This window comes from Bos grunniens, chromosome 10 (genome assembly GCF_055505025.1).
Source record: "Bos grunniens cultivar Pamir isolate PY7600 chromosome 10, Bosgru_T2T1.0, whole genome shotgun sequence".
NCBI lineage: Eukaryota > Metazoa > Chordata > Mammalia > Artiodactyla > Bovidae > Bos > Bos grunniens.
In genome coordinates, this window is record NC_141174.1 from 484,569 (window position 1) to 502,870 (window position 18,302).

The following is an 18,302-nucleotide window of genomic DNA, read 5'->3' on the forward strand; positions in this document are numbered from 1 at the left end:
TAAATGTAAGATTCTGCCTTGGCTTATTTACATTTTGGGATGCTGTCTACTTCACAAAATTTACCCTCTATGTCTAACAAATAACAGCTAAAAAACAGAGGCAACCAGTTTTACTGAAAAAGACTACACATATAGCAGTGTCAAATGTTACTTATGGATACTGCAGCACCATTTCAGAGTACTTAGGAAGAACAGCCAGTGTTTTCCCTAAGTTTCTTATAAATAAAAAATTTAATGGGTTTTGGGAAAACGTAAGTTGGAAATGTTTAAATAAATCATCCTCAACCCTCCACAACTTTACCACATTTCTTTTCTTCTTTCTTTGCTAGAGAACTGTTAACTTGTGTATCCCTTTTCTCCCTGATGGTCAATTCTAGAGATAAATCACTGCATTAAGAGGAAAGAAGTTGAGAAAAAAAAAATCATAAAAAAACGAGGAAAGAGACTGAGGAATTATTACTACTGTTGTGTTTAAAATCGCATTGGTTAAAAGGCAGCACTCCATGCTCTAAAGTGCTATTCACGCTTTCTCTGCTTGTCCATCTTGTTCCACTCCTTTTTGATGCTGAGGAGCTTGTCAGCTCCTCAAAGGTACTGACCTAGAAGAGGGTTTATAAACAGTAACACTACTGGCTCTGGGCTGGGTAATTCTGTGTTATGGGATGTCCTGTGCACTGCATGATGTTTAACAGTATCCTGACCTTTACCTGCTAGATGCAAGAAGCAACCTCTCCACAGGCTGCGGCAAACCAAAAGGCCTCCAGACACTGAAAAATGTCCATTGGCGGACAGAGACACCCCTACTTGAGAAACACTGACCTGAGAGCTCCAAGCCGCCTCTGAGCTTTAAAATTTCATAATCCAGAAACAAATTCTTTATACACATTTCAAAAAATTTATTATATCATTCATAACATATTATATATAACATATATTATTCATATATATTATTATTCATAATAAAAATTATTACTGCTTTAAGAAATTTCATATATATTTTCCTGCCAAACAGTATAAAGCTAGTTGCTCTGCCTTTAACTGTCACTTTAGCTCATCAAAGTAGATGTGTATATTAGGAAGGTAAATTTCTATTTACTTCATGCTATTCATACTTAATACAAAGATTATAAAAAGGCAGAAATGGCTCAAAGTAGATTTTTTTAAAACAGAGAAAAAACATATCAAGTGATCTCTGCTTAAAAGCAACAGGTAAACATTAACAAACCTCCATTTACTTGACTTTTCCGTCTTACTCGAGATATCTGTTTGTTAGGCTTTTCTCCTGCTCTTGGTGTTGATGTGATCAAATTATTATCTATATCACGTTCAATTCTACTCCGTTTTGAAGGATTTTCTCTCTCTTCCTTAAGATATAAGAGGAAAAAACATGCATTGAACAGAGTCATTCTGCTGGATAGGTCACATTTTTGGGGGCCACTCTATGCAACTTCCTGGATCTTAGTTCCCCAATCAGGAACTGAACCTAGGCCACAGTGATGCAAGCGCCAAGTCCTAACCACTGGGCCACCAGGGAATTCTCTACATGTCACACACTTTTAAAATGATAAAATGTGTTCACTACATTATTTACAACAGCCAATGTTATCTGTTATCAACTGATGGACACTTAGGTTGTGTCCATATCTTGGCTATTAGAGATAATGCAGTGAATATAGATGCATGTACACAAACAACGGAATATTATTCAGCCATAAAAAAATGAACTCCTGTCACTAGTGACAACATGGATGAACCTAACAGGCATTTCATTAAGTAAAAAAAGTCAGACAGAGAAAGACTTATACCATATGATCTCACTTACATGTGGAATTAAAAACCAAGAACAAATGAAAAACACCAAGCTCACAGAGGGCAGACTGGCGGTTGCCAGAGGCAGGGGGATGGGGATGAAGGAAGTGGATGACAAGTATCATCAAAGGGTACAGAGGGTGATAAAATACTGCGAGTCACCGTGACACAGCGCACAGCATGGCGACCACGCGTGCACACTGCACTGCACACGTGAAAGCTGCCGTTACAACACCATGGTGTAAAGTTAAAAAATAAGATAAAATAAATTTAAAAAAAAAGAGTAAAGCTTCAAAGTTTTGATCACAAGAAAAATTCTGTAACCAAGAATGGTGACAGATATTAATTCGACTTACTGTGGTGATCATTTTGCAATATATAAAAATACTGAGTCAGGCTATATGCCTGAAACTAATATATGTCACTTCTCTCAGATTTTTAAGAAGATAAAATATGTTGTAAAAGCTTTATTCTCTTTTCTTCGTATCAAGGAGAAACAAACAGAAATATCTAACAACAGAAGAAAACAGAAAAAAATCTGACAAGAGTCATGAAAGTATTCATTAATGTCATTATACTACACAAACACCTCACAATTACTCACAAGAACAGGGGTCATTTCCTCGAGTGAACCCCACCGGAATCTGCTGGCATATTACATATAACCAAAAATGACATAAAAATAACAGGGCTTGTCCACCGCTATCCATCTAATGCCAACCTCAATCTTCAAAAGGTCCCAATCAACACTAAGGAGTCTATTCTTTAACAAAGTTCTCTATTAGTTTCCTTATGTGGGGGGCAAATCTACATTACCAGTTTACACTATTTTGTAATACAGAGTTACGATCAGATGAGTCGCTCAGTCGTGTCCGACTCTTTGGGACCCCATGAATCGAAGCACGCCAGGCCTCCCAGAGTTCACTCAGACTCACGTCCATCGAGTCAGTGATGCCATCCAGCCATATCTCACCCTCTGTCGTCCCCTTCTCCTCCTGCCCCCAATCCCCCCCAGCATCAGAGTCTTTTCCAATGAGTCAACTCTTCGCATGAGGTGGCCAAAGTACTGGAGTTTCAGCTTTAGCATCAGTCCTTCCAAAGAAATCCCAGGGCTGATCTCCTTCAGAATGGACTGGTTGGATCTCCTTGCAGTCCAAGGGACTCTCAAGAGTCTTCTCCACAGAGTTATGATAGTTTGACTTAAAGATTTTCTGACTTTTACAAGTCAGAATGTGAAAGCAACTGTGCTTTGGAGTCTGTTTTTTCCCCCGGAGTCTGTTTTGGAGTCTGTTTTTTCCCCTGACCAGCAACATGCAGGCACTCCGCTCTCATGTGATGTTGGGCTATAGCCAGCCACTTGATCACGATCACTCACAACATTCTGTATCCATACAGCCATTTTCACTTTCAGTACAGTATTCAGTAAGTCAAATAAGATATTCAACACTTAAAAAGTGTTACAAGCATGTTAAAGGTAGGCTAGGATAAGCTATGATGTCAGGCAGCTGCTGCTAAGTCGCTTCAGTCGTGTCCGACTCTGTGCAACCCCACAGACATCAGCCCACCAGGCTCCCCTGTCCCTGGGATTCTCCAGGCAAGAACACTGGAGTGGGTTGCCATTTCCTTCTCCAATGCATGAAGGTGAAAAGTGAAAGTGAAGTCACTCAGTCGTGTGCGACTCTTAGGACCCCATGGACTGCAGCCTACCTGGCTCCTCCGTCCATGGATTTTCCAGGCAAGAACGCTGGAGTGGGTGCCATCGCCTTCTCCGGATGTCAGGTAGGTTAAGTGTACTAAGTGCGTTTTCAGCTTACATTTTCAATTTACAATGGGTTTATCAGGACATAACCCCACCATAAATTAAGGAAGATCTGTATTACCGACTAAAATAGTATACTCCATGCAATAACCTGAATTTTTTCCATCTGTACCTCCATTTTTTTGTCATTAGTACAATTCTTCCAGTCATCTCCTACATGAGCAATTTTCTTACATTACTGTAATACTGGCCTATAATTTCTTGCTGTTTCAATGAAAGTACCTGAAATCTTCTGTTAAGGATTAGATTTTTCCACAGCAAATAATAATATACTATTGTGCATTTTCTAAAAGTTGAATATTATTTTACTGTCTCCGAAACAAACTTTGGTATTGCAAATAGCCAAAATTACAATTCCACAATTCCCTATCTGGATCAAAATGAAAAAAGATAATACTGCAAATATCACTCAATATAGAATTTTACTTTTCTCACCAGTTTCTCTAATTTTAGGTAAGTTCACCAAGACAATCTCCTTAGCACAAAATACTGTGTCAGTGACCCACAATGTAATTCCTCTACTGTTTACTATTCCCCTGCACTTAAAAATGACGACCAGGAAGCCTCGAATCCGAAACACTGGGTCTTCATTACAGAGGGGCTCTTATCATAAAGTCCTCAAGAACAGAAATAATGCTGCAAAGCCTTATTACACTTACTACTCTAAGCTACAGCATTTTCTTGAAGAAGTCTCTTAGTACATCTGCTATAATGTAAATACATACATGCATTCCTGGAAAATTTTCACTCTGCAACCCTGAAAATAACAAGGTTTATGGGGAAAAATGGGTCCACGAGGGTAGAGAAGGGTACATGGGAGGCAGATCAGCCAAAGCCCCTGTAAATCTGTAACCACAGCACTAAGAAAACCAATGATGGGGACTTCCAGAAATGACCTGCACGCCCCAGGTGAGCAGCTAAGAGCAGCTAAAATGCTACCTCAGAGTTTAATAAAAGGGATTTAAAACAGAAGTAAAAACAAAGGTTTATGGGAGCTGAAAAGTGGAGCTTTAAGGCAGGAAGACTGCAAACACGGACACGAAAGGAAATGCAAACTGCCAGATGAGGACAGGCGTCCATGACAGACCAGGGGGCTACATCTCCAGGAGAGAGTCCCTGATACAGGTCACTAGTTTTAATTAAAAACTGTGTGTAGGATAAAATTCCACCACCATTATACAGGATTCCCTTGTCCAGTTTAGAAAAAAATCATACATAAACCAAAACCCACTCATGTTATATTGAAACTATCTCCCTATTTAACAATATAAATCAACATTAACGTATAAGAGCTAACAGACATCCCCGGCAGCTCAGTGGTAAAGAATCCACCTGCAACGAAGGAGATGAGAGTTCGATCCCTGGGTCGGGAAGATCCCCTGGAGAAGGAAATAGCAACTCACTCCAGGATTCTTGCCTGGGAAATCCCACGGACAGAGGAGCCTGGTGGGCTACAGTCCATGGGGTTGCAAAAGAGCCAGACACGACTGAGTGACTAAACAGCAGCACATAAGCTAACTGTTAGTGTGGAGGTACCACACATACAGCAGAAACAGCTATACTGTGGTCAGTTGAGAATACATTCAAATACTTCAGTTTACATCTCTAAAGAGAAATAGAAAACTATTAAGATCAGGGTTAAACTTCTGCAGTCACTGACAATAATATTCTATTCTTCAGAATAAAGCATTTAAATGTCTGATGAAGCTTCAATTCTGAAATTTGTCACCAAATCCTCATCTTTTTTAAACACTCATGTATATAATTTGGGGGCATTTTTGGATATAGGATGCGTTTTAGAAGAGGAACTAGGAAAAATAACATTTCTACATTACTGTACAGGTTATTTAAAAATTTTTTAATAACCCTACGATGTCTTTTCTGGAATCTTCATTTTTCAAAGCTGCCTCTAAGACATGCTTTTAAGGGGAAAGCTTGGGAAGGTAGCATTCTTAAATCTCTGAATCCCAAAGGAAATACAGAGAACTAAAGAAGCAACAAAAACCCAAGAGCACATTTATAACAAAACCAGGAAACAAGGTTTCTCCCCCAACTCCAAGCAGATGAGGACAAACCAACAGCTGTAATACTGAAGGAATCATCTTTATCAGTGCTGGAGAAAGCAAAGCAATGTAACACAGAACGGGACCCATCTGAGGCCAGGAGAAGCCACCCCAAATTGCCAACACGGTAGGTATTCAGTGGAGAGCACGGCAGGCCAGTCTGACGACAGCAGATGAAACGGGGTAGAGGACACTGCTGCTCAATCCAATAGCAAAGGGATCCACAACTGAAATGGGAGCAGTGTAGCTCCTAGGAACTCTTGACACCGACCAACTACAGCTCTCTTCAGAACAGAGCTGCATATGAAGGGAAACTGCTAGGAATGGAATCGAAATTTCATTGCAAAAAAAGGCACAACAGAAAAGCAAAGAAAAGTTCCAGATAAACAATGAATAGGGATAAAGAAGGCTTCCTAGGTGGCTCAGTGGTAAAGAATCCACCTGCCAAGCAAGAGACTCAGGTTCAATCCCTGGGTCAGGAAGATCCCCTGGAAAAGGAAATGGCAACCCACTCCAGTATTCTTGCCTGGAGAATTCCATGGACAGAGGAGCCTGGCAGGCTACAGTCCATGGGGTTGCAAAAGAGTCAGACACAACTTATCAACTAAACAAAAATAAACAGGAATAAACATATAGCAAAACTCGAAACGCAATCATTGTATTTTTAACACTATTCAAAAACAACAAAATTGATTAGAAAAGATACCCCGAACCATACAATCTTCTAAAAATTTAGAAAAACTCATGTAAGAATGAGAGAAAAGAAAGCATAGATCTCAAATTCCACACAAAATCATTGTAATAAAATGTTGCTTAGTAGCTAAGTCTGTCCTTCTCTTTTGCAACTCCATGGACTGTAGCTGCCAGACTCCTCTGTCCATGGGATTTCCCAGGCAAGAATACTGGACTGGGTTGCCATTTCCTTCTCCAGGGACCTTCCCAACCCAGGGATCCAACCTGTGTCTCCTGCATTTGCAGGCAGATTCTTTACCACTGAGGTACCTGGGAAGCCCATAATAAAACACAGGAGAAGTAAAAGAAAGCATCTCGGAAAAATATGCGTGAGAGAGCCTTCCCTGGCTGTCCAGTGGTTAAGATTGCATGTTTCCACTGTAAGGGGTGGGGGGCTGATCCCTGGTCAAGAAACTAAGAGCCCTGTGGTGCAAACTCCCCCCAAAATGCATTAAGAGAACAGATTAAAATTAGATCTTTATTTCAAAAAAGACAAATAACATTAAGAAAGTGATATGACACATACATCAGAGTTAGAAAAAACTCACTAATGAAAAGACAGAACAAAATAGAAATAAAAGAGAAAAATATTTTAGAAATAAAGACTAGGATAGACATAAAAGTTAGTAAACAGGATAGACTATGTGCCTTTATGAGAATTAGACGGTAAAATAGAGGGGAGGGGAGGTTAAGACATCAAAATGTAACAAATACTGAGGAAGATCCGACAGACAGAAAACAGTAAGTGGTCCCTGAGCAGGAAGCCAGAGCCAAGAACAAGGCGGAAGAATGAGCATCATGAAGTTTTCCTCAAATGAAACATCTGAAATTACATACTCAAAGAGTACACGGGCCGTTTTTTTTTTTTGGTCTGTGTGACTCAGCTTCACAGTCCTCGAAGTCCCCACCAGGGACTGAATCGGGCTCACGGCAGGGAGGGCTCAGTTCTCACCTAAGCACTAGGCTGCGGGGCTCTGAGAGTGCACCGTTGGACCACAGCCGTAAACCCAGAAAAACGACAAGACAGGCCCTAAACTTACCACAAGTTAAAGAAAAAAATCCTTTGGAGAACAAGGAAAAATGTTCGTTTAAAAAGAGAAAATTAGACTGTCATCAAACTTTGAAAGCAGTGCATTTAATGCTAGAAGAAAATGGAATAACACTTTTAAAAATCAAGAAGAGAAACTGTGAGACAAGGATATCATATGCAGTAAAAGTGGTTTTAAAGCACAGAACTCAGAATATTGTTTCTGTGTCTGCTTCATGTGGCATCTACCAAAAAATGACTACAGACAACAACCAGAGGGCTGGGGAAAGCATTAAACACGCTGAACGCACACAGGACCTGTGCAAGATGAACGAGGGTTAGAGATCACGTGTAATGGCTACAGGCTCAGAACATATACACGACAGTAAAAACTGGTAAGAGATATAAATTTTAAAAATTGTTCACTTTAAAGACATTCTGAGTAAAGCTGACAGAATTCATTTTTAGCTGGTAAGAAATAACAAATGAAGTTATCTAGGCATAAAAGAAATAATACCAGATGGGATTCTAAATCTGCAATAAGGAATGGATACCACTAAGGCAAACATGAGTAAATTCAAAAGATCTTTGTGTTCAATAGTTCTAATATGGTCTTTCTAGCTGTCTTCAACACTGATACCTGCTACAATCTCTGCAGCCTCATTATAATCCAATAAAGTATTCTCAAGTCTCCGAGCTGCTTCTCTCTCTCTCTACATATATATATGGAAACACAATAAAGGTACTCTCATTGCTTTGCAATATTATTAAATTTGGTCTTCAAAATTTACTCTAAAGTTATTTTAGAATTTAGTAATTCTTTAAATAAAATTTATAATTTATAATTAAGAATGGATTACTGGGTTGAAAAAGGGAGCTGGGCGATCTGTGATTTCAATCCACCACTCTTAGTGATGAAACTGACATAAACTTCTATAGCTCATGAAAGGAGGAAATGCACTCCAAGGGAACTAAATACAACTGTAAATCACAAATGAAAATAAGATAAAGTTAGTGTCCCTTTGGCTTCAAAATTGTCTTATGCAACAGAACATATTCAAATAGAATTATAGTGCCAATTCAGTTGCACTGTCGTTTGAGAACAATCATTTAGTTTTTAAAAAAGAAACTATTTTAGATGTACAGGATGAAATCTTTAAAAGCCAAAATAGTTATAGCCTTTCAAACTTAAATTGCAAAACCCAATGAGGTGTCTCAGAAACAAAGTTGGTTATATTGCTTTGGCTGAAAAAAGGTATATACTTCTGAGAGACTTACAAACTCTTACACAGGAGTTAGTGCTGAAAACCTACTAAGTCAGTAAAAGAAACAAGCAGAGGCTTTCCTGGTGGTCCGGTGATTAAGAGTCCATCTGCCAATGCAGGAAACTGGTTCGATACTGATCCGGGAAGATCCCATGTGCCGTGGAGCAACTAATCTCCTCGGCCACAACAACTGAGCTCTACAGCCTGTGCTCTACAAGAGGAGAAGCCACCGCAATGAGAAGCCCAAGAGCCGCAACAGAGACTGGCCCCTCCTGCCACAACCAGAGAAAGCCTGCGCGCAGCACCATCAAACATAGACAGACAGACTAGCAGGCAAGTAAGAAAGAAAGAAACAGACGTTTCCACTTTCTAGTGATAAAGTAAATCACTGGGAGACTTAACTGTGAACACAGAAAATGAGCTAACACTGGTATGTGACTTGTACTTGTCTGCTGCTTCAGTCGTGTCCGACTCTGTGCGACCCCACAGATGGCAGCCCACGAGGCTCCCCGGTCCCTGGGATTCTCCAGGCAAGAACACTGGAGTGGCTTGCCATTTCCTTCTCCAATGCATGAAAGTGAAAAGTGAAAGGGAAAAAAAAATTTTTTTTAAAAAAAAAGAAAAGTGAAAGGGAAGTCGCTCAGTCTTGTCCGACCCTTCGCGACCCCATGGACTGCAGCGCACCAGGCTCCTCAATCCATGGGATTTTCCAGGCAAGAGTGCTGGAGTAGGGTGCCATTGCCTTCTCCGTATCTGATACTAGTATCAACTAATCATCAAAGATCTTCTTTACCATGAATGCACGGTAACAAACACAAGTGAATTAATTTTTTGCATCTCAGTTTATCCTGGAACAACCGTGTCAATGTCTGTGATGACTATTTTGTGATGCAAAATAAAAAAAAAAGGTTTATGATTACTGCCACCTTAGCACAAATCAAAACGTGGACACCCAAAGTTATTGTATTTTTCACAGCCATGCACTTGCATGGGGGAAAAAAGTCAGCTACACTTAAGAATGTCCCTGATGAAGCTGTAAAATTAATTAAATCTCAACCCTTAAATACGTGTTAAATCCTACATGACAAGATGGGAAGCACACAAACGCTTCTGCTGCACACTGTGCTTCCACAGTCATCTTGAGGAAAAGCATCTGACTGACTGTTGAGTTGTAAGCTGAATTAGATCACTTTTTTTGATCACTTCTCGGCCTTTTGGCTAAGATCAAGTGTAGATCACTTTTTCTGATAGAAAACTATCTTCACTTGAAGCAGTTTATTTTCTGAAAAATGAACAAAGCAACTCAAGAAAAAACTAATACATTTTGTTGCGAACAATAAAATTTGAGCGTTCAGCTAAAAACTGGGATTTTAGGAAACCTGGACAACGCATTGTAAGACTCAAGAGTTTCCCAATATTGTTCTATTGAGATCAGTGGGGTTGTTCAGAAATGTGATTTCTAAACATTAAATAAATAATGAAATATGTCAATATGGATACATATGTGGAAGATTTACATAATAAAGCAAACCATTATTTTCCCAACCAAAAAAACAGTACATGATGTTACAAAATCAGATGTAGGTAAAAAGATTCATTGCAAGTACAAGACAGACCAATAAAAAGATCACTGTCGAGCTTTCTTTCAAAGTCAATATTGGAACAAGAACTTAAGATACCACACCACTTGTCAAGTTTTGGTATAAAATCTGCAATTATCTAAAAAGTATATTAAAAGACTCTTTCGTTTTCTAAATACATGTATAATTTTCTTTTTGTGTGTCAATGATAACCACAAACTACGTTCTGTGAAGCGACCGTTAAAGAGGTCTATGGGGCTTCCTTGGTGGTCCAGCGGTTAAGAAACCTGCCTTGCAATGCGAGGGACACCGGTTCGATCCCTGGTTGCAAAGCACCACAGCTGATGAGCCCAAGCCCTACAGCCCACAAAGGGCGACTACTGAAGCCCTCGCGCCTGAGCCTGGAGTCTGTGCTCCTCAACAGAGGAAGCCCTGCAGTGAGAAGCCCACACAACTGGAGGGTGGCCCGCCCGTCGCAGCCAGAGGAGGCCCCTGCATGGCCATAACGAGCCAGCACAGCCAAAAATAAACTTTAAAAGAGAGAAAACGTTAAAGGAAAAAGGGGTTTATAAAACTGTAAATATTGTCCTGTTTCCCACTAATTCCCTTTTTCTTTAGCAAATAGTTAAAATATTAATTGTACCAACATCAACATGTAATGGGTTTAGAATTAAAATTTTGATATTTTCAAAATTCCTCAGTTAGTATCTAATGAGATATAGATAGATATTATCCCCATAAACAAAAAGTTCTTTAGGGTTTCTAATAATTTATAAGATGGTAAAGGATCCTAAGTTCAAAAAGTTTAAGAACCACTTGCTTAAGAGGGACCACTAATGAATTCACAAGACAAAATGTAAAAATTCACTCCCAATAAATGGGGAGAAAATTTGACCTGGAAGGGAAAGCTGCCAAGTGGCAGTCAAAGGGTACAGAGTTTCTTTAGGGGAGGATATAAATGGTTTAAAATTAACTGTGGTAATGACTGCATAACTCTGTGCATATATTAAAGCCTACTGAATTGGGCGAGTTTTACGCCATGTAAATCGTATCTCCATAATGTTACACTATATGTATCTATCATATAATCCAACAATATCAATCTTAGTTATTCACCCAGGTTTAACATAAACAAATGTCCACACATGGATTCAAAACAGAAACATTCACAGCAACTTCGTTCACAACAGCCAAAACCCAGAAATATCTCAAGTGGCTAACAAGTCACGGTATGTGGTGCGTGCGTGCCAAGTCACTTCAGTCGTGTCCGTCGCTTTGCGATCCTATGGACGGCAGCCGGCCAGGGTCCCCTGTCCACGGGATTCTCCAGGCAAGAACACCGGAGTGGGTTGCCATGCCCTCCTCCAGGGGATCTTCCCGACCCAGGGACTGAACTTGCAGGATGTCTACTGCATTAGCAGGAAGGCTCTTTACCACTAGCACCACCTGGGAAGTCCTGTGGTATGTGGTATACTCACACAATAGAATACTGTTTGGAGCACAGGAGAGAGAAGGGGTAAATTACAGATACATGCAGGAACACAAATGAATCTAAAAACTTTACGATGAATGAAGGAAGCAAGACATGTTATATGCATAGTAACTTTAGGGAAGACTTATACAATCTATAATAACAGAAGATCAATGGTTGTCTAGGATGATGCTGAGATGGTCTGCAATACTCCAAGGATACTTTTTAGTCATGGGTGTATAATTCTGTTAAAATTCATGAAAACATATAATTTAAATCAGTGTGTCTTACTATGTTTCATTATACCCCATAAAATTAATTGTTAAAAAGTCAACGGAGATAAAGTACAATTCTTTTTTTTTTTTAAAGTAGAATCCTAAAGATAACTAGTTCATCAAAAAGAAGGCAAGATGAAACAGAGTAAAAAATAACAAATGGGATAAATACAGAATAAATTACAGGATGGGAAACTAAAGCGTCTGCCTACAGTGCGGGAGACCCGGGTTCGATCCCTGGGTCAGGAAGATCCCCTGGAGAAGGAAATGGCACCCCACTCCAGTATTCGTGCCTGGAAAATCCCATGGACGGAGGAGATTGGTTGGCTACTGTCCATGGGGTCACAAAGAGTCGGACACGACTGAGCGACTTCACTATCACTCACTATTAATAACTACATTAAATGTAAACAGACTAAACAAGCCAATTTAAATACAAACACATAGGGTGGGGAAAGGTGTATCAGGCAAATGATAAGAAAGAAAGCTGTGTGGTTTTATCAATATCAGGCCAAGTAAATCTCAAGGCAAACAGCAGCACCAGAGATGAGAGACATTTCACAGTGGTGGAAACTTACACCCAACACTCACAAACGTGTACGCCCCTAACAAGAGAGCTTCACAACACACGCAGTGAGAGCTGACAGAACGGAAGGTGGAGAGTTCATAATTAAGAGACGGAGACTTAAAAGAAGACACAGAGTATTTGAATACTATCAAACTATCTGATTAACTGATATTTACAGAACTGTACTAATCAATTCCAGAATGTGCATATTTTTTTCAAACACATGGGACATTTACCAAAATAGTCCATATGTTAAAAAATATCAAAAGACACCAAAGAAGTGAAGTCATACAGTACATGTTCTTAGGTCACAATAATATTAAATTAGATATAAACAATTAAAAGATATCTAATAAATGCCCAAATATCTGATCTGACAATTAAATAACGTATTTCTAAATAATCCATGGACCAAAAGGTAATAAAAATACAGTCAGAATGTATGGGAAAGCACTATTTTGAAACTGCATAGCTGTAAGTATTTGAATTAGAAAAAAACTGAAGTGTAGTATTACTGATCTAAGCAAGGGGCTGGGAAACTACAGTACAAACGCCAAGCCTAACACATTGTTTTTGTATGACCAGCAAACCAAAAGTAGTTTTTATATTTTAATATGGTGGTAGGGGGAGGTGGGAATCAAACAAATGACGCTATTTTATGACTCATGAAAATTGCATGAAAATCAAATATCAACAACCAAAGTCATACTCATTCATTTATGCATTATCTACAATGGGAGAGTCGAGTAGTAACTGCAATTTCAGACAAGACAGTCTGCAAAGACTTAAATATTACTTATCTGAAATATTTACAGAAAAAGTTTACTAATTCCTAATCTAAGTTCTCGCTTGTATAAGCTGGAAAAGTAAGAGTAAACCAAACATAAAGTAGAAAGAAATATTAAAAATAACAAGTAGAAATCAAATAGACAGTGGAAAGAAAAGAGAAAATGTACAAAGGCAGATGTTGGTTCTTTGAAAAAGTAATAAAACTGATAAAGCTCCAGTTGCAAAGGGATCAAAACAAAAACAAATTGTTCACATCACGAGTGAAAAGAAGAACATCATTATAGATCCTACAGAGATTATTAGGTTAATAGAGAAATACTGCAAAGACTTTATATCTAATAACTTGACAACTTCAACGAATAGACAGATTCCCTGGAAAACACGTATGACCAAAATTCAAACAGAAACAGAAAAGCTGAAGAAGTTCATGTGTGTTAAAGAGATCAAATTTATAGTGAAATTACCACAAAGAAATCCAAGTCACAGTCCAAAAATCCCTCTCCAGAATTCACCACTGAATTCTACTAATAATTTAAGGTTGAGACAATACTCCGTCACTACAAGCTCTTTTAGAAACAGAGAAGCAGACGGACAGTTCCTGGGTCATGATCTGATGCATAACTCTGACCCTCAGAATCTCAAAAGTATTACAAATCAAAACTACAGACCAAACCCTCATGAGCACAGACACAAAACATCTTTAAGAACAACAACAAAACACGGCAGCAAACTGTATCCAGCCATACAAGTTTAATTTTCAGTTAAAAAAATTCATGTTCTACTCCACATTAAAAGAGCAAAATCTGGAGAACATCTCAATCCAATATAATAAAATCTTACAGCAAACTAGGAACAGAAGGGAACTTCCTCAAACAGACAGAAGATAACTATGACAGACATACATACCTAATGTAAACAAACTCTCTTCCCCTAAGACCAGTAACAAGACAAATGTTTGCTTTTACCACTTCGACTAAATGTCCTAGAGGTCCTAACCAATGCAATAATGAAGAAAAAGAAATACAAGGTCTAGAAATCAGAAAAGGAAATCATATCTGGTATATAATATGATTATATATGTATAAAACCCTATGAAATCTTAAAGACTAGAATGATTAAGTAAACCTAGCAATTTTACACAGTATCCCAGTCAACACAGAAAAATTAATTATATTTATATATATTACAACAAAGTAAAAACTTTAAATGTATTATATCATTTAAAACAGCACCATAAAACATCAAATACCTGAGAACAGACCTAATTAGTATGTGTAACACCCTCACATTAGCACAAAAAAATTAAAAACACTTATATTAACACTGAGATACATCATGATCACGAACTGGCAGACTCAATACAGCTAAGACGTACAGTCTCACCAAATGATATATACATGTGATACAGTATTATAATCCCAGTAGGTTTTCTTTGGAGAAATAGACAAGCTAATTCTAAAACTGACATGTAAGTATAAGGGATCTAAAATAGTATTTAAAATGCTATGTTTTATCTCAGTATCTTAAATACAGTGGTGTTGTCTTTTTCAAAATTTGGGTAGGGGTTGGCAGCTAGTGTTTATTGAGTATCAGGTACTTTACAACCATCATTTGGTATTTTACAGATTAAAAAAAAACTTAGGCTCAATGAATTTAGACAACTTACAATGTTAATTATAACAATAATGACTATAATAAATAGCTTGTCCAAGATTAGAAAAATTAAAAGCAAGTATCACAGTCAATCACCCGTCGCTGGGCACTGCTGTGTGCCCCGTGTCATTCTCAGCGCTTCCAGTTAACACGCTCTTACAAACACTTAAGCTTTCAAACCACATGACGTTGTTACTAGCATCTCTGTATTACAGGAGAGGAAACTGAGAGTTAAATAACTCAGTTAAATAAGCACAGGAGAGTTAAATAACTCGGCCAGGGTTACACAGCTTTCACCAGCAACACTGGCACTGAAACTGATGCGCCTGGTTTCAGACCCTGAGCCCGTGACTGCTGTGCACGACTGCCTCTCCAACAAGGGACAAGCTGGGATCTAACCCAGGTACAATTCGACTGTCTCAAAGCAGTCACATGGTATCTTCATAGCATCACCTACCTTATGTAAGGACTGAAAATTTTCTTGATGAAAGAAACAAAGAACTGAGTCTTTCTATGCTACTAACTTGGTCATTTATTTATATTCTATCAAAGTTGAAGCTTATTTTGTCTAGGAAAAACCTTTACCCTCGTATTTTTTCATGAATCATCATCCTCTGTCTTCAGTTTTTCTGACTGGGTGACAGACTACTCTTATTTCTACAAGGGTCTTTTTTAAATCCAAGTTAGTTAGAAAATTTCTTATGCAGCCACTGGCTTCTTTGGTTCCTTTTCTTTCTCTTCTTTTGAACTTTTAAAAGTATATGGTTAAAATGGAACTTTATAGACAGGTCTTGCTTTCTCTTTTGAGCTGTCTTCTTTCTCAGGTGTCTGATATTGCTCTCATGCTTGTCTTATGACTCTGGCTTTTTGAAACTTGGTCTCTGAATATCAACTAGGCTTTCTGCTCTTCTTTACTGTTATGATTTCTAGTTTGAAGTAACAGTTGAAACTGGACATGGAACAACACATTGGTTCCAAATAGGAAAAGGAGTACATCAAGGCTGTAGATTGTTACCCTGCTTATTTAACTTATATGCAGAGCACATCATGAGAAACACTGGGCTGGAAGAAGCACAAGCTGGAATCAAGGTTGCCAGGAGAAATATCAATAACCTCAGATATGCAGATGACACCACTCTATGGCAGAAAGTGAAGAGGAACTAAAAAGCCTCTTGATGAAAGTGAAAGAGGAGAGTGAAAAAGTTGGCTTAAAGCTCAACATTCAGAAAACTAAGATCATGGCATCCAGTCCCATCACTTCATGGCAAACAGATGGGGAAACAGTGGAAACAGTGGCTGACTTTATTTCTGGGGGCTCCAAAATCACTGCAGATGGTGACTGCAGCTGTGAAATTAAAAGATGCTTACTCCTTGGAAGGAAAGTTATGACCAACCTAGACAGCATATTAAAAAGCAGAGACATTACTTTGCCAACAAAGGTCCGTCTAGTCAAGCTTATGGTTTTTCCAGTAGTCATGTATGGATGTGAGAGTTGGACTATAAAGAAAGCTGAGTGCCAAAGAATTGATGCTTTTGAACTGTGGTGTTGGAGAAGACTCTTCAGAGTCCCTTGGACTGCAAGAGATCTAACCAGTCCATTCTAAAGGAGATCAGTCCTGGGTGTTCATTGGAAGGACTGATGTTGAAGTTGAAACTCCAATACTTTGGCCACCTGATGCAAGGAGCTGACTCATTTGAAAAGACCCTGATGCTTGGAAAGACTGAAGGCAGGAGGAGAAGGGCACGGCAAAGGATGAGATGGTTGGATGGCATCACCGACTCAATGGACATGAGTCTGGGTAAATTCCAGGAGTTGGTGATGGACAGGGAGGCCTGGCGTGCTGCAGTCCATGGCGTCGTAAAGAGTCGGACACAACTGAGCGACTGAACTGAACTCAACTTCTAGTTTCAACGGCTGCTGGTATTCTTTCCAGTTTAGTATCACTGATCCATTTTTATTAACATTTTGCTAATAAGTTTTAATCTGTATTCTAGCTCTAACTTGATATAAAGGTCATTAGAATACTTAGATAATTTAATAAACATATATTGTTCATTTAAGAGGTGTGTATTAGTGTACTATTAACATAAATACATAGTAAAACCTATTATTAAGAATAATGCATTATTAAGAAGATGGTTTAATAACAATTTAGATAAGAAAGAATTAACAATTAGAAGCCAGTATAAGCTTCCCAGGTGGCTCACTGGTAAAAAGTCTGCCTGCCAATGCAAGAGGTGCAGGTTCAATCCCAAGGTTGGGATGATCCCACGTAAAAGGAAATGGCAACCTGCTCCAGTATTCCTGCCGGGAAATCCCAGGGACACAAAGTCTGGCGGGCTACAGTCCATGGGGTTGCAAAGAGTCAACACAACTTAGCAAATAAGCAACACAACAGCATAACATCATTAGGATAATAAATGACAAAATCATCTTTTAATTTACTTCTAACAAAAGGACAGTAGATAGGAAAAGAAACAGTATACTCTGATTTCAGTAAGGCATTCAAATCCTAATTATCACAATAATCTTACTGAATATAAGAATGAAATCTGGGATGAATTAAATGAATTTATAGCTGTGGTGAAAACCTTGCTCAAAAATATTAATTAATGAATAAGATATTAGCTTGCAAACAGGTTTTCATTGGCCTAATCCACTAATGGATAGGCATTAATAACAAAATTTTAGTTTTTTGCTTAAAAAAAAATAACCGACAACCCTGAATGTTTTAACTGACATGGGCAAAAATCTGCTGACCAACAAAGAACGAAAACTACTAAATGAAAAAAAAAAAAAAGAAAGCATGACTAACATGAACAGAAGTCAGAAGACACAGGGAAGAAAAAAAACCCAAAAACCTATTTTCATTTCTGGTTGTTACCTTTCAGGAACAAGGTAACCAAGAAAAAGCTGACCAAGATGCTAACCTATTATCATATAATGCCATATAATGAAAACTAGAACTATTTAGCCAGGACAGTGACTGAGTGTTTGCACTTGCACAAGGAGAAAAAGAACATGTGAGGAAAGGAAAGGGTAGGTATACTTTCTTCAAGATGAGGAAGAACTTCACAATATTCAGAGCTGTTCAGAGAATGAACTTGACACAGTGATGTTCTCATCAGCAGGGCTAAGGACAACCCAACAGAAACTTAAAGATTCAAGAATTCTTGTTTCTGGAAGGAATTTCATCTTTTTTATACAATAATACTACAATATTTATAGGCCTATGTAAATTAACTCATAG

At 38.4% G+C, this 18,302-nt stretch overlaps 1 protein-coding gene and 1 pseudogene across 36 annotated transcripts in view; one reads left to right on the forward strand and one right to left on the reverse strand.

The window, feature by feature from the left end:
* CTDSPL2 (CTD small phosphatase like 2) overlaps window positions 1-18,302 on the reverse strand; it is a 76,108-nt gene that overhangs the window by 31,904 nt on the left and 25,902 nt on the right. For all 36 annotated transcript variants that reach the window (XR_015133798.1, XR_015133799.1, XR_015133802.1 and 33 more), the window contains exon 3: window positions 1,226-1,364. Coding sequence is in view for 9 of the 36 variants with exons in the window: in XM_086319097.1 (XP_086175223.1) it covers window positions 1,226-1,364 (139 nt within the window). In the remaining 27 variants the exon portion in view is untranslated. The remainder of the gene's footprint in view (window positions 1-1,225; window positions 1,365-18,302) is intronic.
* Window positions 9,914-10,054, forward strand: LOC147363833 (U2 spliceosomal RNA; annotated as a pseudogene).